General features: G+C 35.2%; 1 protein-coding gene across 5 annotated transcripts in view; it reads right to left on the minus strand.

Annotated features, from left to right (window-relative positions):
• Positions 1-3,155: 3,155 nt before the first annotated feature.
• PDE7A (phosphodiesterase 7A) overlaps positions 3,156-22,015 on the minus strand; it is a 133,292-nt gene continuing 114,432 nt past the window's right edge. For all 5 annotated transcript variants that reach the window (XM_007487050.3, XM_001379117.4, XM_007487051.3 and 2 more), the window contains 6 exons: positions 21,336-21,467; positions 21,045-21,136; positions 12,755-12,899; positions 9,553-9,649; positions 8,369-8,449; positions 3,156-5,126 (listed from right to left, as the gene is read on the minus strand). In XM_007487050.3, coding sequence (XP_007487112.1) covers positions 4,915-5,126; positions 8,369-8,449; positions 9,553-9,649; positions 12,755-12,899; positions 21,045-21,136; positions 21,336-21,467 — 759 coding nt within the window. In that variant the 3' untranslated portion in view covers positions 3,156-4,914. The remainder of the gene's footprint in view (positions 5,127-8,368; positions 8,450-9,552; positions 9,650-12,754; positions 12,900-21,044; positions 21,137-21,335; positions 21,468-22,015) is intronic.

Below are 22,015 nucleotides of genomic sequence, written 5' to 3' on the forward strand. Positions count from 1 at the left end.
CTGTGTCTCTGAACTGGTTCCATTTCTCGGTTGAGCTTCCAGTGAGTGGTCCCTTGTCAGACAGCTTGTTGTCCAGGCAGGACTGGAATGTTTGCAAATAAGATGTATCTCTAAGATGACTCACGTTGTAAAATGTGTGAACTGTCTGGGCATGTTTTGGATGGTGAGGTGCAATGCGCATTTGAAGAGTTGCTCTAACCAATCAGTGGTCTGTCCAGCATTCAGCTCCTCTCATGGCTCTGGTGATCTGTACATCCTGGATGTCTCGCTGGCGTACAATGATGTAGTCAATGAGATGCCACTGTTTTGATCTTGGGTGCATCCACATTGTTTTATATTTGTTCGCCATTCTGAACACAGTGTTTGTGATGGGTTTTTTTATTTATCCATAATCTTTTTTTTTTTTATGGGAGATACTTTTAGGGTGTGACATTCCTTGAATTTGCTATGAATAAAGAGGTCCAAAGGACAAATATGAGCCCTAATTCAAAACTCAGGAATAGAAATAATTCAATATGTTAGAAATAAGTTTTCTCAGTTTCAATGATCTCATCATTACCTGATAAAAAAATTGATATTAAAAATGCCTCTTTCTCCAGTAATAACGCTATATGGCTATGGATATAGAAATGCTGTGATCATTTCAGAATGAAAAGTTTGAATAACATAGCTACGTTCTTTGTGGTGGCAAAAAATTGGAAAATGAGGGGATGCCCTTCAATTGGGGAATGGCTGAACAAATTGTGGTATATGTTGGTGATGGAATACTATTGTGCTCAAAGGAATAATAAAGTGGAGGAATTCCATGGAGACTGGAACGACCTCCAGGAAGTGATGCAGAGTGAGAGGAGCAGAACCAGGAAAACATTGTACACAGAGACTGAGACACTGTGGTACAATCGAAGGTAATGGACTCCTCCATTAGTAGCGGTGTAATGTCCCTGAACAATCTGCGGGGACACTACCCACATTCAGAGGACAAACTGTGGGAGTAAAAACACTGAGGAAAAGCAACTGCTTGACTACAGGGGTGGAAGGGATATGACTGAGGAGAGACTCTAAATGAACACTCTAATGCAAATACCAACAACATGGAAATGGGTTCAAGTCAAGAACACATGTGATACCCAGTGGAATTGCATGTCGGCTGTGGGAGAGGTGGTGGTGGTGGTGGGGGTAGAAAATGATCTTTGTTTCTAATGAATAATGTTTGAAAATGACCAAATAAAATAATGTTTAAAAGGGGGGAAAAAGTTTGAATAAAACAAAGGATAATAAACACACGATGGGCATCCCTGGGTTATAGTATATTTCCATTGATAACCTACATTCAAGAGGTGACTTACAGGATTTCATCCAGGATATTTTTGATCAGGAAAAGAAGTGAATTAATCATGTAGCAAGAATAAGAGAGCAAATGGATAATCCCAAGTACTGAACTTCATGCCCATGAAATAGAAAAAAGACCTTGAAGGCTCAGGGTAGAAACAGAATTAAGGGTCCATGAACATGGATGGGGAAAAAATACATCTTCATTTTCACTAACCTCTAACAGAAATTCAGCATGTTTTTCAATTATGCACATTAAACACTATTTTGAGAAGGGGTCCATAGGCAAAGGGGTTCAGAACACAAAAAAATATAGGAACTTCTGACCTAGAACCTTTGGCTGTGCTCTCTCCAAGACCCATTGGAGAATATTAGCAATGATTGCATAGGGTAAGGCTTGAATGGGTTGTGATTTGTATTTAGGAAGGAATATCCTCATTCAGGAGATCATAGATCCATAAGTACTGAAGAATAAATAGCATCACAAAGGACTATTAGTCACTCTAATCACACACATATAGGCTTATTTAAGGTATTATGTGGTAAAATGATAAAATATTGTAAAACTGCATCCCCAGTATTTTATTACATAGAAAAGAAAATGATTTCTATCCTAGCAGCTAGGTAGCCCTGTGAATAGAACACTTGTACTTGGAGTACTGTGGTGGCGCAAGGCGTTTTTCATCAGGGTCCCTGGGAGCTGTCCTGGATCCTTGCCGCCTTGATCGTCATGGGCCGCTGGAGCATCATGCATTGTTGTTGCTACCCTTGGAGGGCAGCGGGGGTCACTTTATGTGTATTCAGATTTGGGGTTTCCTTGGCGGAGACACTGGCGTGGTTGGCCACCTTCTCTAGCTCATTTTATGAATGAGGCACTGAGGCAAATAGGGCTACTTGACTCTCCCAGGGTCACACAGGAGGGGTTTGAGGCTGGATTTGAACCCAGGAAGATGAACCTTCTTCCAGACTGCAGGCCTGGTGCTTTCTCCCCTACGCCATGCCACTCCTCCTAGGACTTGGTATGTAATAAGTCCGGAGCAGAGGCTGCCGTGTATGTTCTTTATTGTATCCGTCTATCAAAAGCCCGGGATAAAAGGAAAAAACTATGAGAAACTGGCATTTTTGCTACCTGCATAACACTTCCATCGCTGGCTAATGGCCTAGAGCCACTGCAACACAAAGTCCCCTGGGTCAGAGGGGGCGGGAGCACGGACAAGGCAGGCAAGACGCACCGCGTAGCTACAAAATAGTTACGGGCGGCTGGGAGAGGAGTAACAGAAGTCTCAGCAACGGCCGCAGATGGGCTGGGAAACTAGGCATTCCGAGGCTCGGAAGTGAGGAGAGAAAACATTTCAAAAGGGGGGACAGTCTGAGAGGCTTGGAATATTATGTATAAAAAACAGCAAACGGGCTTGCACTGAACTGCAGGGGGTCGAAGGAGAGGACAAAAGAAGTAAGCTACATTTGGAAAGGTGGTAAGCTAGAGGCAGACTGAGGATGGCTTTTACTGGAGAGACGCAGGGGATCCAGCGAAGCTTAGTCAGGGAATACTGGGCTTAGGAAGGTTACTCTGACAGTCGTGTGTAAAGCTCATTTGATTCTCACAACCGTATGATGTTATATTGTTATCCTCATTTTACAGGTGAGGAAATGGAGGATAAGAAGCTGACTTGCCCAAATTCATTGAATTATGTATCTGAGGAGGGATTCAAATTCAGCTTGACTCTTAAGACCAATGTTCAAATGAAGTAATGCTGCCTCTAGTGGTATAGAAGTTTGGAAAAAATATATACATATAAAAAGAAAAATAATGTAACCATCTAGGATGAGTGTGAAAAGGTAGAATTTTATTCATCAAAAGTTAACAGCAACAGGCACATATTAAATGAGTGTGGCAAAGCCTTTACAAATGGCTTTACATTGAAGCTTCCATCTCCAAAATGGCTGTTGCAACAAACTGTAAACATAATTAATAAACAGTCTTTTACAGTAACAAGGGAAATACAAATAAACTAAAAGAAAGCACCAGTTTCTTTTAAAACTAGATTACAGTTGTGCTTACTGTACTGTACTTAAAACAATTTAAAACAAACTACAAAAATGGAATGTTTTAAGTTTAAAATTAGTTCTTAAATTTTGTCCTAGAAAACATCTCCTTTTCACATCAAAAGGTCAAAGGGCCCACTGAGGGGTAACATTTCACCAAAGGGAGGGAACAAGAAAACAATGCACTTTTTTTTTTCAAATCAAAACAAGAAGTTTGGTCACTTAGCTGTGTGCATAGTTTAAGGCATCTGTAGCAATTTGTTACAGCTTCCAGAACTCCCTTCCCCAAGTGTGGTTGCTCATTAAGTCATCACATTCTAAAAGAATAAATTAAAAGTTTACAGTTTAAATCCTTTCCCATAAGGATAAGCACACGCACACACACTCAAACACAAACACACCCTCTCTCACACCCCGTTCTCTCACTGGCACCCACACACATCCCCATTCACCTCTACATGCACACAAAAGTTTTAAATTCCTCATTCTCACTCTCACTGCAGTGAAAGGGACTTTTGTACCCTTGGTTCGGAAGGACACATTTCCCCATCCCACTATATTTCAGATTGGCAAATACCCTGAGCTGATGATGGTGTTTTTAAACATTCCACCTTTTCATGCATGTGCAGGTCGAGTGTACAGTAGTGAAAACCACACGCAGCGTCTTCCCTGCAGAACCTCGAGACAGCTCGGACATTGTTCAGCTCCCCAGCCCACTCCCACTCGCCTGTCTCATCTCTCGCTTGAAAACTGGCACTCTATTTTAAAAACAAAATTACATTCCCACGCGGCACTGGAGTGAAAGTTGGGCTGTATTCTCTGGGAATAGCTCAGTTCCCAGTGCATAAAGTAAAACCATAGCAAATGGGAGACGTGTGTGGCCTCCAAATGACAGGAGAAAGTCAAACACAAAGGGGATGTTTGGGGAAAGAGCTGCAGTCTCAGATTTGATCTTTATAAAATGGAGTGGTTCTTTCACAATCATGCTCCAAGGCAAATTTAGAACCCACATTTTGAGAGTCAATTTGTAAACATCAAGTCTTGTCAGAGGCAGCAGAGGCTGGGCACTTCACATTTCCATAGTTTCAGCGAGAACTTAGTGGTGGCGGCAGGTCTTCTCTCCCCTCATCCCGTCAGCCTGATTAAGTTCTGAGAGACCTCTGCTGAGGGAGCCATTCAGAAGCTCACAGTTTTGCTTTGAAAAATACACACACATACACACGTGTCAAACCATAAAACATGTCCTCGGTTGCTCCTGGAGGAGCCAGTTCCTGCTGGGTTTTGCATATTAAAGTATTCACACAAAAGTCAACTGAGACATATACATATTGCTATATGTTCCGGTCTTATAATAAAAAGTGAGTTTAAAAGATCCATCAAAGGAAATCTTGGAAATAAATAATGCTGGCATCGTTCATTCAGAAACCTCGGCCCACAGGAGTCATTATCTCCCCTCAAGACCCATTTCACAGTATGTAAAAAAATCCTCCCAGAGCCTGTTTGGTGCCGTTGATTCTAGGCAGGTTGGGTGGAGGTGGGTCATAACGATTGATTTTCCTGAGGTAATAATTCAGAGTCCACTTCTTCAAAGGCAGTGTCAGCATCATCCCTGCTGCTGCACTGTTCTCTCTGCATTCCCTTCCAACTGGCTTTATTGAGTCCCATGTGACCAAGCATGGTCTGTGTCAGCCTGGTATTGGAAAATCTGGCCCACTCTGCAAATAATGGCTCCACTAGGTACGTCATAAAGCCTTGAAGGGGAGAAAGCAAAAACAAAAACATCAAATCTATTTTTACATATTATCTTTTACAAATCCATTAACTACCTGAAAAGACTAATTCAGCATTGCCAATCTAGAATTCTTTATATGAGACTAATAGGTGCAATTTAATTATCTTTTTTGGTGGACTCCGTTTCTTCAAATTCAAAGTACTATAATATATGCAAAACTTCAAAAACAATTAAAAAAACAAATGTATGTATGTCATTTTCACACAGAGAACCCACAACTCAGTTGCCACCACGATAACAATGGTCAAAATGCGCTTGAACACTTTTAGGACACCAGGGTGTGATTTGGGATGGATGGAGGGTTGGAGGAAAGACTAAAAGCAGAGAAACTGATGAAGTTGTGGCAGTTACTTACTGGGATATAACAAGAGGTCAGAGCATGGTGACAGGGTTGTAAGCCGTGGGAATGGAGGGTGTATTGAAAATTCTACTGTGACATCAATTTTTTCTTTAGCTTAATTAAGACTTTGCCACTGTTTGCCATTGTTGATTAAACTCTAGTGTGAATTATAAGTTCTTATTCTATAAAAATGGTGATAAAAAAACAAGTCCTGCTTTCAAAATGCCCAAACCCATACATTTTGTAAAATCCAAACATATGTATCATTGATAGAAATGAATATGTACACAATACTTTTAAATAAAAAAAGTTTAATTATTAGAAAAATGTAACTAGTAATCTAATAGCTCTAACTGATTTTCCCTGATCCACAAAAAAGGTAATGTACAAGTATAATAATTCATATTATACCCCAGTGGTCTGTAAGAGGTAATGAAAAAAAGCAAGGTTTGAAAACAGCAAGTACTGAACAACTTGTACAGAAAAACTTCTGGATAAGATTCAAGAGCAATAAAATTTCATTAAAAATAAAATCCTACATAGGAAGAGCTTTAAAGTCTCAAGTGCTATGTAAATGTAGTAATATAGTAGTATTCAATTCAAGAAGTATTAAGTGGATGCTCTAAGCCAGATAGTGAACTAGGCAAAAATACTGTTTTTAGACAAAGACAAAAATAAAATAATGACCATCTCTAGGAGCTGGATCTAAAGAAATGAAACAATGTATAGACAGATTAAGCATATACAAAACACATACAAACTAAATATAAAACAGGCAAATTTTGAGCACTAGATAAATTAATTTCCTAGAAAAAAAGACTAGTCAAATTTTATTGGAATGAAGACTAATTATTCTGAAAATTAGTGTCTATGAAGGAAAAAGAATATATCTCCAAATTCTTACATCACTAGTAAATTTCAACTACTACTAAATAGTAGCTTACAAAACACTTTTAAGATTTGCAAGGTGTTTTGCATATATTGTTGCATTTGACTCAGAAATCTCAGGAGGTAGGTTTTATTATTCACATTTTACAGAGAAGGAAACTGAGGCTCAGTAAGGCCAAGTGATTTACGTCATGGTCAGAGAGCCAATAAATTTCAGTGGTGGGATACAAAGGCAGATATTTACTGACTTCAAGTCTAACGTTCTTTCAGTGCAGGTCTTTGTGCTTCAGGATGCTGGATGGTCCTTGCCTCAAACCACTCCAATCTATCTTCCACTGAGCGGTCAAATTGATCTTCCTTAAGTATAGGCTTGACCAAGTGGTCCCCTGTCCTATTTGATGTTCCAAGCCCTTCGTAAACTGTCCCTCGCAAACCTTTCCAGTCTTTTTATAGCTTACTCCTCTTCACCACAACTCTATCATGTTGGCTTCTTTTCTGTTCCCCAACACTGGACATTTTCACTGGCTGTTTCCTACATCTACAGTTCTCTCCCTCATTGTCTATGCTCCCTGGCTTCCTTCAAGTACTACACCTAGTCATCTTTTACAAGAAGCTTTTCCTGACACCCATTAATACTACTTCTTTCTCTCTGTTAATTAACTATAATTCATCACGTGTGTGTGTGTGTGTGTGTGTGTGTGTGTGTGTGTATAAAATTGTTTGCACACAGTTTGTGTGTTCTCTCCCCCATTATAGTGTAAATAAGCTCTTTGAGAGCAGACAGTTTTTTTGTTTTTCTTTGTATTACTAGCACTAGATACAGCACCTGGTACATAATATGTGAAATGAGTCTGAACTGGGATCATAGAATCATTAAAATATCCTACTGAGTGAAACAGTGAAAAGGTGAAGAAGACCAGAAGAATAACTTTGGAATTAAAATGAAAAGACCCTCCCCTCCTAAGCACCAATGAACTCAAAAAATTTCCTATCTGTGAAGAAAAAATATCCCAGAACAGTGGAAAATACTGTGATTTAGATTTAAGCATTACTTTAAGGGATGTAATGAGGAAAGAAATTGTGAGAACAATAGGCTTCTTTCTACTGATATTCTTCAATCAGCAACAATAATCAGAATCAAACTGCTAGATTATAAGTACTATCAGAACAAAGCAATATTACATTTATGAATTGTCAATTAAAACATAGCTCACATATAATAACAAATGATTTGCCTTCTGAAATCTAGTTGGAAGCTTGTTGAAATCTGGTGATCTAAATCTATTTGTCTAATTTTCATTAGATATCCTAGTCTGGAATAGAAAGTAACCTTAAGATACAGCTAGGAAATAGCAAGGTAGAAATCGAATAGAAAACTTTGTGTGTTAAACATGCCTTTTAGTCTACAGTAATTTCATGGTCAAGCATAAGGGGTGACAATTACTGAATACAGTATTTTTGTGTCTGTAAAGACAGTGGTGATCATCAGAAAAGGCAGCAAGTACAAGAGTAAAGAAGTGAGCAGGAAGGAGCAAGCAACCTGACCACACAGGTAGTGAAGCAATGGGTAGAAGACGGTTATAAAGGAGAACAAAAAAGGCATCAGAAATGGTGAAAAAGGCAGAGAACTCAATAGAAAGCTGTTGGAACAATATTCTCTTCATATAATATGAACACTTTTGGAGTCATTTTTGTTCAACCAGCTGATTTGCCCACTATGCCAAAGTGACCAATACTGAGATATACATGGTGGTTTTTAAGGCTGTACATGCCTAAACTGGATATTATTTTTTGGTTTTGTACCAACCAAAATAAACAAACATGAAATACAGCAAAACTACTGAAAATATTTTAATAAACAGAAAAAGATAATACTAAAGGTTTACATTTCAAAAATATTTCTCTTGAAAAAGTAGAAGTGAAAGTAAGCAATGGTGTTTTTCTATAAAACTATGCAAAATATAGAAGCTTACCAATCTGAATGTTGGCAACTGTATCTGTCTGCCGATCACACAATGGACTCACACTCAAATGATATTTTTTTTCAATATCTCCTACACAAGAAAAAATAATAAAAATAAGAGAATATTATCAGTTTCCTCAACAGTAAAACATTGTCTCTAATGTCCTCAGATTCAAGATTTATGATACTATGGGTCAGTATATGTAAAGGATTTCATTATATAGGAAGCATTCATGTAAGAATTGTAAAGTATATCTCCAAAATAATCTTCTTATAGATAATACAATAGTCTAAGAGATTAAATAACTTCCCTAAGAGTGTGTAACTGACTTAGTAATAAATAACCCTGGGATTAGAACTTGGGCTTTCTGGCTCCCAGGTGAGTTTCAATAAGAAAATCTTTGTCTATTTATTCTGTGTGCACTGTTCAGGTTACCCTTTCTGTGGTCACAGATGTTACTGAAAAGACTCCATACTATTCTGGGGTTTGTTCCAATGTCATCTGCAAATGGAAACATGGGTATTGATAGAGGATCTCTCTTCTATTTGGTCTCTGCAGAACATCTTCTGTGACACTAGTGAACCCTTCCGGTGGACATGTTTTCTCCACATCTTATACCACACCTGAGAGAGCTAAACATCAGATCTTTGATGTTTGTGTCTAAGAATTTTGTAGGATCTTGACATATTCATCAATCATCTTACTTGAAAGAACTTTAAACCTATATTTTGTACTACTCAGCTAATTGTTTTTTTAAGGTTGTCAGCCAATGTATACAGTATGATCTTATAACTGAAAAGACATAGTCTGTTATAGAATCTTTTTTTGCCTATTCCTTTTTCATATTTCCGTGTCACATATACTACTGAAAAGTATTCTTTCTATAATTTACTGACTTCAAGCAAAACATATGACATTGCTTATCACACACACATATATCTATGTGATTTAGATTTAGGCTTTAAAAGATTGCTCTATAGCAAAAATAAATAGCATGGAAATAGGTATCAAGTGATAACAATTTGTACAACCCAGTGGAATTGCTTGTGGGCTCTGGGAGGAGGGAGGGAAAGAAAATGAATCATGTAAACATGGAAAAATACTTAAAAAGAAAAATTAATTATTATTTACTGACTCCAAAACCTCCTCATCTGATACTAAGACTGAGTGAATAAGCTCTAATGTATATTTACCTTGATGGAAGAATTCTTCTGTGACTTTTTCACTCCACTGCTTGCTTAGTTCCCAGGTCCGGCACGGGTTGCATATATCAGCACACTTCAAAGCCATCTAGACAATACAACAATTGTAATCATTATGTACAAAAACAAAATGCTTCCATTTTAGTTGTAGAGTATGAAATGCTTTATTATTTTTCCAGTGCTAAAATTAAACCAACATTAGATCACATATATCATTACAAAATGAAAAACTCATATTTATATTCTGAGATGGTGCTGACTATACCACTGTGGGTGAAGGAAAGTGACTGAAATGCCTGTGTAAAACTCAAATCTTTTGACATTCAGTATCAGTGCACTTTTTAAAAGTTATAGGTTTTACTGGCATATGATTGGGCAAAATAGGTTCTGATTTTTTTTATTTCTTTTTTAAATGCTGTGAATTCTACTTTCTAATATATAGTCTTGCTCTTTGATTATTTTTGTCAGATTAGCTAATTTTTCATTTATTTTATTCATTTATCAATTTAATTTTTTGCTCTCAATTTTGTCTCTTCTTAGTTTTCAGAATTTTTACTTTTTAGTTGCATACCCAATTTGTTGATTTGTTTTTCTTTTGTTGATTAAAAACATTTAGAAATATAAATTTTCCCCAATAGGATTGTTTTAGCTATACCCCACACATTTTGGTTACATTATATTGTTATAATTTTCTTTGATGAAATTTCATATTATTTCTATAATTTGTCCTTTGACCCACCAATTGTTTAAGATTAAGTTATATAGCACAATAACTCTTTTAACTATTTGGTTTGGTAGTTAGGACACCTATAAAACAGGCTTAACTTTTTTTTTTCATACTGTGTAATTAATTTAGATAGTGCTATCATTTTTGTTAACTGGTTCTGCCCAACAATGAGCTATTGATATTTCTTCACATATCTGTCTATTCTTATTTCTATAAAGAGCATTTTGTAGTTTCATTCATATAGTTCTTATGTGTCTTGTTACATGGACTCCCAAGTGTTTCATAGGTTTTAAAGTTATTTTTAAATGGAGTTGCTATTTCTATCTCTTCCCGCTGGATTTTGTTGGTAACATAAGAGATGCTGATCATTTATATGGATTTGAAGTTGTTTTTAATTATAATGGACTCTAAAGCAACATGTTTCCCCTAAATAAAGTTAAGTTTTGTTTCATTGTTGTCTATGCTTGCTCTCAGTTTATCTTTCTTCTCTTGCTGATTTCAGCACTGTATCAAACAGTAGTAGTAAGAGTGAATATTCTTGTTTTACTCCTTGTCTTAATAAAAAGGCCTTTAGGTTATCTCCATCAAATAGAACATTGATTGGTTCTTGGTTTTAGACAGATACTTAGTACATGAATGAAAGTTCAATGTGCTCTAGTGTTTTTTTTAAATAAAAATAAGTACTGTATTTTGCCAAAACCTTTTCTGCATCTATTCATATATGATTTTTCTTGTTCATATTACCATCTATTGATAATGTCAGGCCCAGTTCTGATTCAGGCATAAAACTAAAATTAAATCATCTAATTCTATCTGTTTTTAGATGATAATATTAGACTGAAACTTTTCTTCATTTAGTTTTCACATTAGAGCACTGATCAGAAATCTCCTGTTTTTAAAAAAAAACCTCACTTTAAAATAATAACATTAAATATTTCCTAGTTGTTATTTAATGCAATAAGACATGAACTGATTAATCTTCACCAACTTGATTTGTTTATCAGATGTGAACATATATGTCCTTTTTTATGTAATGACTTACTGCTACAAATCTTAAATAAATTCTGCATTAGGGCATAGCTAACATAATCTGCGAAGTGCTATTTTATTTGATCTTATATGATAGAGCAAACATAAGAAGTAGGCATTATTAATTTTATCTTTTTCATTTCACAAATGAGGAAATTGTGTTTCAAAAAGAACAAGTTATTTACACAGAGTCAGAGGGTTCTGAATGTAGAAAATGGGATTTGAACCTAGATGCCTCCTGAATCCAGGTCTAAAACTCTGTCCACTATACCCCACTGCCTCTCTCTACCGCTACTGTACAGCCAAACTAAATGAAGACTATTTCCCTTCACACAAGTTACAGCACTGACTCTCCACGGGGCAGGGGAGTTGGCCTAACTTGACTCTGAGGAGACACAGGCACCTAAAGTAAGGCCTAGAGAAAGAAGGTCAGTGTTCTATCTACTCTAGCTCTCTGCTTTTTCTTTTTGCTCCCTGGTTCTACCAAACAGGAAGGAGAAGGAGGAATGAGACAGGAGAAAGGCTTCAAAAGGCCCTGCAACAGTGCCTGCTTTTCTGCCTCTCAGCCTCATTATTGTGGGTGGCTACAGTTATAGTCCCTAAGAACTGGAGATGGGAACATAGTAGAAGGATAAATGGAGGGAGTATGTAAGCACAACAGAAACTAACAGTATTTATCTTTTTGCCTTTGTGACAGAAACGGAATGGTTTTATATCTATGCCTACATGTGGGAGTTTCCTCCCACATTCTCCAGTTCCTAGTCGCCAATATTGCTGCCAGAATAATATTTTACCATCTAAATATATATTTCTGCGATGAAATAATTTAGGCCTGTATAAATTATTGTGCCCTTGTATTAAGAAATATGAATGAATATGAAATTAAGGGTAGTGGGAAAAAAAAATTTTACAGTCCCCCCCCAATTCTATTCATATCTTTTCTTTTTTTCCTCTAGAGGCACAATGTAAAAGGCACATCACATTCATGTTTTATACACATGGAATAAACATTTGCTTTTAAGTATGGAGTAGTTGAATTGGTAGACTGAAAAATTATATCATGCCGATTCTTTTTTTTGAATCTGCAAAGCAGTTCATTAAAGCATTACTAATCAAATACTATCACTTCTTTCAAAAACATTACTACCATATAGCATATAATTTTCTGCTCTTTGCATAACGAATAGCATACTCATATTTTAAATAAAAAGAAAAACATAATCATCTGTTCTTAAGGAGACATTCAAAAAAACAATGCTACTGTTACTAGGTGCCTCCTACTAGCATCTTGGAAACATTAGTTTAAACAAATTCATAGCAATGCCTTGAGATTTATGCATCACTGGAAAAGTACTCTGAAGCAGTAACATTTTATTTTTATTCTGATATCAATATGACATACATCAGAAATATAAGTTTTATAAGTCAAAGTGTCACCTGTAAAATGAAATGTCGATGACTGGCATCTTCTAAACATAAATCCCCTTTGTCCAAATGCGATCTAAACAATGAGAGATATTCATTTTGTCGACTAATGTCTGTGGCTAGAATCAAAGCACCTATCTGGTTTTCCATCTCTTGCCTGGAATTAGAAAAATATGCAAATTGTGAGGTATATATTTATACAGAACATAACAACTATAAACTTCAATTTTTCTTAAATTTAATAAAATAGCCAAATTTCAACTAAGATGATTTAACAGAATGAATATCTTATAATCACTATGTGAATTATGCTTGTCAAAAGAGCTTAATTTAATCAACTACAGCTGCAGTCTAAAATGGTTTACAGAGAAGTAGTCATATCCATATCCAGCTAAGTTGTAATTGTCTGCTTTGGCAAACTTTAAAGTTTAAATGAACAATCACCAGTATGTTGTAGAAGGAATTATTCAAGTATGGGCTGGACTGATGGCCATGATGCTCATTTCACTTTGAAAATCTATGGCAAAGATATGTCATTAGAATCTGAATTTGGATACCTTTTAGGATTTTCATTTAAAACATTATAGTCATTATGTATATTATTATGGATCTGATTCATAAAGTCCTCAGAGGCCATCAGGTAGTACATGCAGTTCCCATTGGTTACTGAACTGATAAAGAGTTCAGCACAACAGTACTGTATCATATTTATACTTCATAACTGTGTTCATCCATTATCCAATTTATAGGCATCCCCCTTCATACTTCCATTCTTTGCCATCTCTAAAAGAGCTATAAATATTTCTGTATATTCTTAAGAGTTTGTTTTGCTTAGGACTAATTCTTACCTTAAACAAAACTATCAATAACATATTAAATCTCTCCTGATTAGAGAAAAGCAAATCAAAACAATTCTGAGGTACCATCTTACACCTAGTAGATTGGCCAGTACATCAGTAAAGGAAAATAAAAAAGACAGAGTCAAGATAGAGGCATAGCCAAGATGGTGGTGTAGTAGCAGGACCCTTCTGAATCTCTTTCCAACTGATCATTACAAAGTGTCTCAAAAGAACAGAAATCAAAACCAGACAAGTAAAGGGGCTCTCCCACTGGACACAGCTTTAAAGTGTTTGTGGATTCCCACACTATAAGGGAGTGAAACTGTACTTATCAAATCTCAACGTCCCATCACCATATCACCTACCATGCCAGTGTCTAAATTCTCAAGGGCTGGCTGAAAGCACCACAGACTTACCCCTAAGGGCAGTGCAAGTGGCAGCAACACTTGAGACTCAAGGCTTAAGAGCAGAGCCTGAGCATCAGAGTGTGGAGCTTGGGCAAGAAACAAGGTTGACCACAGCTGAGGCAGCAGGGTCTGGAAAGATAGCCTCAGGGCAAAATGCTTTAAAGTATGCTACACAAAGAACATCACAGATCTACCTGCCCTCACTCAGGCTTCTAACTGAGAAGGGAAGATACTACCAAAGCAAAACCCTGTGAGAGAGAAGCTAAGAAAGCAATCAAAATGCAGTAAACCCAGTCCACTAATGGCAAAAGGAATAAGCAACAGAAAAAAAAAATTCTTGACCCTGGTTAATTTCTATGGAGAAAAAAAGCAAAATACAGAAGCAACAGCAGAGAGTGACAAACAGGCAAACACATCCAAATTTTTAAAAAAATGAAATTGGTCACAAGTTCTCAAGGAACTCAAAAAGCAGCTCAAAAACCAATTAAGAAAAATAGAACCAGAAAAAATCAGAAGAAAAGTGGGAAAAAGAAATGAAAGTAATACAAAAAGAAAATAACAGCTTAATACTAAATTGCCCATATGGAAAAAGAGGCACAGAAATCAAATGAAGTAATAATCAAATTGGAGACCAGAATTGACCTGCTGGAAGCCATGAAAAGAAGGATAGATCAGACTGAAAAGGAAAATCAAAAGATCATGGCTGAAAAATCAGTCTTTAAAGACTAGAATTGGGCAAGTAAAAGCTAATGATCTCATGACACAACAAGAATTAATAAAGCAAAATCAAAAGAATGAAAAAATAGGAGGAAATGTGAAATCTCTTTGAAAAGACAACTAACTGGGAAAAAAGATCCAGGAGAGACAATGTGAGAATTATTTGGTCCATCTGAAAGCCTGGGACAAAAATGAAAGCCTTGACATCATATTTCAAGAAATTATCCAAGAAAACTGCCCTGATATTCTTGAACAAGAGGTCAAAATAAGACATTGAAAGAATCCTTACCCCCATACATTAAATCCCCCAAACACAACTTCCAGGAATATTATAGTCAAATTCAAGAATTCCAGGCCAAGGAGAAAATACTGCAAGAGGCCACAAAGAGACAATTCAGATACCAAGGAACCCCAGTCAGGATAACACAGGGTCTGGCAGTTGCTATACTAAAGGACAGCAAGGCTTGGAATATGATATTCAGGAAGGCAGGAGAACTGGGTCTATAACCAAGAATCAGCTACCCATCAAAACTGACTATATACACTTTGAGAGGAAAGTATGGGTATTTAATAAAATAGAAGATTTCTAAGCATTCCTAAAGAAAAGACCAGAATTAAATGGAAAATTTGATGTCCAAATATAAAATTCAAGAGAACTATAAAAAAGTAAACAATAGGAAAAAAAATTTTAAGGACTTCAGTAAGGACAAATTAATTATATACCAAAAAGGAAAAATAATATCTTTAATTCTTAAAAATAATTTTCATTATCATAGTAGATAGAAGAAATAGCCATAGGCAGAGGTTGTGGTATTAAGCTGTTTAAGATGATATGTTAAAAAAATTGGAGGGGGGACAAAAAAAGAGGATGGTACTAGGAAAAACTTGAAGGAAGAAGAAAAATAGGATATATTATACATATGGTCTGTGTGGGGAGGTGAAGAATACTATTATAAGAAGGGGAGGAAAAGAATGGTAATAAGTATTACTTAAACCTTACTCTCAGTGGAATCAGTTCTGAGAGGGAAGAACAGCCAAATCTATTGGGGTATAGAATTCTATCTTACCCTACAGGGAAGTTGAAAGAGAAATAAGGAAGGAGGGGAGTGGGGTGGGGAGTACTAAAAGGGAGGGAAAGGTGTGGGGAGGCGATTAATAGACCTTAAAGAGAAATAAGAGGAGAATAAGAAAGGAAAGGGTGGTAAGGAAAGTAAAATAAGGGTGGGGAAAAGGGGGACTGAGTAAAAGCAAAACACTGATGTCAAAGAGGTAATCATAACTCTGAAAGTGAATGGGATGAATTCACCCATAAAACAGAAGCAGATAGCAGAGTGGATTAAAAACCAAAATCCTACCATAAGTTGTCTACAAGAAACACACATGAAGCAGGTAGACACACACAGGGTAAAGGAAAGAGGATAAAGCAGAATTTATTGGGGATCAACTGAGAAAAAGAAGGCAGGAGGGCAATCATGATTATCTGACAAAGTGAAAGTAAAAATAGATATGATTAAAAGGGATAAGGAAGGTAATTACATTTTTAAAAAAGGAAGTATAGACAATGAAGAAATATCAATACTCAACATGTAAACACCAAATGGTATAGCATTCAAATTTTTAAAGGAGAAACTATTGAACATTAAGGAGGAAATTGATAGTAAAACTATACTAGTAGGAGACCTCAATCTTCCTCTATCAGATCTAGATAAATCAAATAAAAAATAAATAAGGAAGAGGTGAGAGATGTGAATGAAATCTTAGCAAAATTAGAGTTAATAGATATATGGAGAAAAGTAAATAGGGATAAAAAGGAATATACCTTCTTTTCAGCAGCTTATGGTACATTCACAAAGACTGATCAGGTACTAGGTTATAAAAACATTGCAGACAAATGCAGAAAAACAGAAATATTAAATGAAACCTTTTCAGATTATAATGTGATAAAAGTTATAATTAGTACGGGTACATGGGTAGCAAATTAAAAATTAATTAGAAATTTAAAAATCTTATTCTGCAAAATTGGCTGGTTAAAGAACAAATAGAAACACTTGCTGATTTCATTGAAGAGAATGACAATGAAGAAACAACATATCAAAATTTATGGGATACAGCCAAAGCAGTACTCAAGGGAAAACTTATATCCCTGAGTGCCCATATTAACAAAAAAGAGAAAGAGGAGATTAATAAATTGGGCATGGAACTAAAAGAACAAGACAAATTAAAAACCCTCAGAGAAAGATCAAATTGGAAATCCTAATGTTCAATGGAGAAATTAATAACACTGAAACTAAAAGAATTAAATAAATAAGACTAGGAGCTGGTATTTTGAAAAAACACATAAAGTCTTGTTTAATCTAATTTAAAAAAATGAAAGAAGAGAACCAAATTAATAGCATAATGAATAAAAAGGGTGATCTCACCTCTAATGAAGAAGAAATTAGATTATTGTACACAGAAAGTAAAGCATTGTGGGAAAATCCAATGTAATGGACTTTGCTACCAGTAGCAATGCAACAAGCCAGGATACTCCTGAATATAAAAGAATGCTATCACATTGAGAGAAAGAATTATGGGAGTAGAAATGCAAAAGCAAAACATATGACATCACTTATCACATGTATATATAGGTATGTGATTTGGAGTTTAGGCTTTAAAAAAATCACTCTATAGCAAAAATGAATAATAAGGAAATAGGTATTAAGTGATAACATTTGTACAATCCAGTGAAATTCCTTGTGGCTCTAGGAACAGGGCGAGAAGAGAGGAGGGAACGAAAATGAATCATGTAAACATGGAAAAATATTTAAAAAGAAAATTGTTTAAATTAAAAAGAAAAAAAAAGAAAATAGTTGGGGGAAGCTGGCTAACTTGGGACACTGATGCATTAGTTGTAGATTTGTGAATTGATTCAACCATTCTGGAAAGCAATTTGGAATTATACCAAAAGGACCTTAAAAGAATGCACATCCTTGGATCCAGGTATACCACTACTAGGTTTGTTTTCTAAAGAGATAAAACAAAAGGGAGGTGGTGGAATTTTTTATACAAAAATATTTATAGTTTAGCTTTTTGTGGTGGCAAAAAATTGGAAAATGAAGGGATGTTCCTCTACTTGGGATTGCTGAACAAATTCTGGTATATGAAGATGATTGAATACTATTGTGCTGTAGGGAATGATGAACTTGTTGATTTCTTTAAGAACTAGAAAGACCTCCATGAACTGATGCAGACTGAAATAAGCAGAACCAGGAGATCGGTATTCACAGTAACTGAAACATTGTGGAACAATCAAATGTGAGTGACTTGCTGCTAGTAGCAATGCAATGATCCAGGACAATTTTGAAAGACTTATGAGAATGTTATCCACATCTAAAGAAAGAACTGTTCAAGTAGAAATCCAGAAGAAAACATGATTTACCATTTGTTTATATGGGTATATGATTTGGAGTTTTGGTTTTAAAATATTATTTATTACAAAAATAAACAATATGGAAATAAACTTTGAGTGATAATACATGTATAACCCAGTGATAACATGTATAACAAGAATTTCTTGTCAACTCTCGGAGGGAGACAACAAAAATCATGTGACCATGGAAAAACATTTTTTTAATATAAAAAAGTTTATCAAGTGTAACAGAATCCCTCTCAGACAAAAGTTTTGTCTACCTGGAGTACTATGAACTCTAATGATAATAAGGCCAGAGAAGGCACATGTATTGTCATCACATATTTAGATGTAAGCAGTTTATCTTTGTTTGGACCTTTACTCTTTGTTCAACCATGTTTATCTTTTTTTATTCCCATGTTTGACCTTAAAAGTTTCTCTGCAGTTCTGGTATTTTTATCATAAAGGTTTGGTAGTACTCTATTTCATTAAATATTTCTTTTCTCCCTTATAGATATTATACTTGGTTTTACTACATTCGTGATTAGTCTTGGCATTAGACCCATATCCTTTACCTTCTGGTATATCATATTCCAAGATTTTTTTTTCTTTTTTTTTCTCAGTAGTGGCTGCTAAGTCATGTGTGATTCTCACTGTGGCTTCTTGGTACTTGAATTCTGTCTTTGTAGCTGCTAGTAATACTTTTTTCTTTATCTAGAAGTTCTAGATTTGGGCTATGATGGCCCTGGGAGTTTTCATTTTGAGATTTCTTTCAGGAGTTAAATCATTAGATTCTTTCTACATCTATTTTGCCCTCTGGTTCTAGCAGATTTGTATAGTTTTCTTTTAAGATGTCTTGAAATGGGATTTTAGGGTATTTTTTTGGTCCTGGTATACAGATAATACAATTATTCTTAATTTTTTTCCCCTTGCTCTGTTTTCCAGGTGAGTTGTTTCTGCTATAAAATACTTTACATTATCTTTCACTTCTTAAGTCTTTTGATTTTAATTATTTCTAGTTGCCTCATGAAGACATTGGCTTTTATTTGGGTCATTTGAGTTTTCATGGAGTTTGTTACTTGGCAAGGTTTTATACTTCTTGTGCCAAGCTCTTAATTCTAATTCTTTCTTCCATAACTCTCAGTTTTCAGAGAAGACATATGGGTTGCTTGAGTTATATAAGGGAAATCTCCTTGTATCAATCAGGATATGACTGGGTTTCTGGTCAGCACAACCTAGGTTCTTAGTTAAGGGTCTCTAAGCAGCAGGTAGAGGTGGTCCAGCCTTGTAGGGAGAGGTTCAAACAATGCAATGAAACTTTCTGAACAATAGAAGAGACAAGGGAAGCCCAAGATTGAGCCTATCTACTTCTCCAGACTTATTTCATACTACTCCCTTTCATATACATCTTAATTTATGGCCAAACTTATCTACTAAGTGATTACCAAAATTGGTATTTTATTCTTTATTTCTGTTCATTTGCACAGGAGGCTCCCCATGCTTGGACTATATTGCTCCCTCACCTGTTTTAAAACCTTTAAGGTCCCTCAAAGTTCAGCCCTGGTTCCACCTTCTCTGACAAATCTTTACTAATACAGCACCCCTAAGTTGTTAGTCATCTCTCTTTCTCTCTTCAAATTGCCTTATATATGCACACGTTACATATTCTAGTAGAATAAAAACTCCTTGAAGGTAGATGTTATTTTTTGGTTTTGCCTTTTTATTGACAATGCCTAGCACAGTACCTTGCATATGATAACCTCAATACTTTGTAGAGCTCTGACTGCATCAGTGTAGTGACTTCCTTCTATAATGTAGATCACAAACCCACCCAACCCTACCCATTATAGTTCTCTTCTAAATCAATCATGGGGTGTTTTAGATCTTCCTCTAAGTCTCTTGATAATACAATTGGCAGTGGAATATGTGGACTACTCTCATTACATTATTCAGTTATAGTTCCCTAGGAATATCTTTTATGATATTTTTCTTTGGATATAAATATCTAAAATATAATAAATATTTGTGAATTGAGTCATCTAAATCACAATAAGCCTTCTCATTAGGAGTGTTTTTGCTCATAAATTGTATAGACACACCAATAAATCCCTTCATATGCATAGACATTATTTAAAAACAAGTCAATGTGATAGTATTCTTATCTCAGTGAATGGTTCCCAAAATGACCTAGTTATCATTATTTTCATTTTGATATATGGCTTGCTTTGACCTGTCCTTTTATCTTGATAGTAATAGAAGTGATTACAATGCAAAGAACTTAAAATAATATACTAGTTATTGAATCTGAAAACTTCTAAACAGTAAATTTTATGGATTTTAAAGACAGAAGATTCTATGGATTTGCAGGAATTTGGACTTTGTCTACCTTTTCTTTCCTTACCTTTTAGTTATAATTCAGCCTTACAGGGAATTTAGTACCTTCTTGAGATAATCAAGGTACGATCTTAATATATGATCCACTCCATCGTGCAAATGGAGTGGGGTTGTAAATTTTAAGAACTCAGAAATATAATTAATACAAACGAATCTATTGGAATGTTTTTGGCAAAATTGGGCAAAATTCTGAGTTAATTAAAAAACTAGTATAACTATCCTCCCAAATAAAACCCCAGTTATCTCCATTAATTTCATGAAAAATAATGAAAATGTGATAAATGTCAATCTATAGATGTGTGTATGTATATTTGTGAATATGTATCATAATTAAAAGACAAAATTTTCTGAATGTAAGTGTGAATATACATATATAGAGTGGATATGTTTTTCACTTTTATTTTCAGTTTACTTGATATTCAAAGAAAGATTTATCAAATGACAATACATTGGGCAGTGGGAAAAATAACTTTAAAACATTTGGTAAAATTACTTTCAATGGTTAAAAATAAAATGAATTTAATGTTAATGATTCACATTATGTTCATACAACATACCTGTTTTCTAATGGCATATGGGCAAATAAACCAGATTCTCTCAACAATCCCACTGCTGATCGCCAGTGGTGATTTTCTAATACTGAGGTATTCTAAAAATAAAAGCAAAGTATTAAGTTATTTAATATATTTCAGTAATGTTTCTAAATATAAATTATGATTCTGTCAAACTACCTAAAAATCTTATTGTAAGAGAAATCTGCTCTTTGCTCTCACTCAAAATATTAATTTTTCATAATTCAAAAATAACAAATTTGTTTAAATTTTACTTTGTGTTATAATTGTACTTACCTTGTATAAAGTTGCTAAGTAATGATTTGTTTTAATTAGAAAAGGCTGATTAACACCTGGGTGGTCAAGATCATGTGTGGCGGCTGCTATTAAACTCAGCAAGATGTCCCAAGGAGTTATAGTCTTGGCAAGCTATAAATTTAATAAAATGAATTATTAATTACCTGAATGCAACTGAGAAATTCTGTATCATTACTACTACTGCATTAGACAAAATGGACATTATGCTACTTCCATTTTAGCAAAGTTCTCTGAGTGATATATTGCAAGTTAAAGCAAAATACAACTAAACATTTTTATTTTTAGTAAACCTAATTAATCTATTAGTGATAGTGTCAAATTTAAAGTCTTTCCTTTAGAAATTAAAAGGTCTGTAGTCTCTCTCATTTTGTTATGAAGTCACAGAAATTTCTTTTGTCTTTGATGCTGCCATCTCTCTGCTGCAGGCCCTCATCATCACACACCTGAACTGTGCCTGCTGACTGGTCTTTCTTCCTTGTCTCTTCCCATTCCAGTCCATCTTCCACTCAACTGTCAAATGGATCTTCAAATGCAGGCCTGATCATGCCATCTTCCCATGCAATAAATTACTCCCTATGATCTCTTATATCAAATATAAAATCCTGTTTGCTTTTCATAACCTGGACCCTTCTGACCTTCCTAGTCTTCTTACAACTTAC

Source organism: Monodelphis domestica, chromosome 3, assembly GCF_027887165.1.
Source record: "Monodelphis domestica isolate mMonDom1 chromosome 3, mMonDom1.pri, whole genome shotgun sequence".
In the NCBI taxonomy this organism is placed as follows: domain Eukaryota; kingdom Metazoa; phylum Chordata; class Mammalia; order Didelphimorphia; family Didelphidae; genus Monodelphis; species Monodelphis domestica.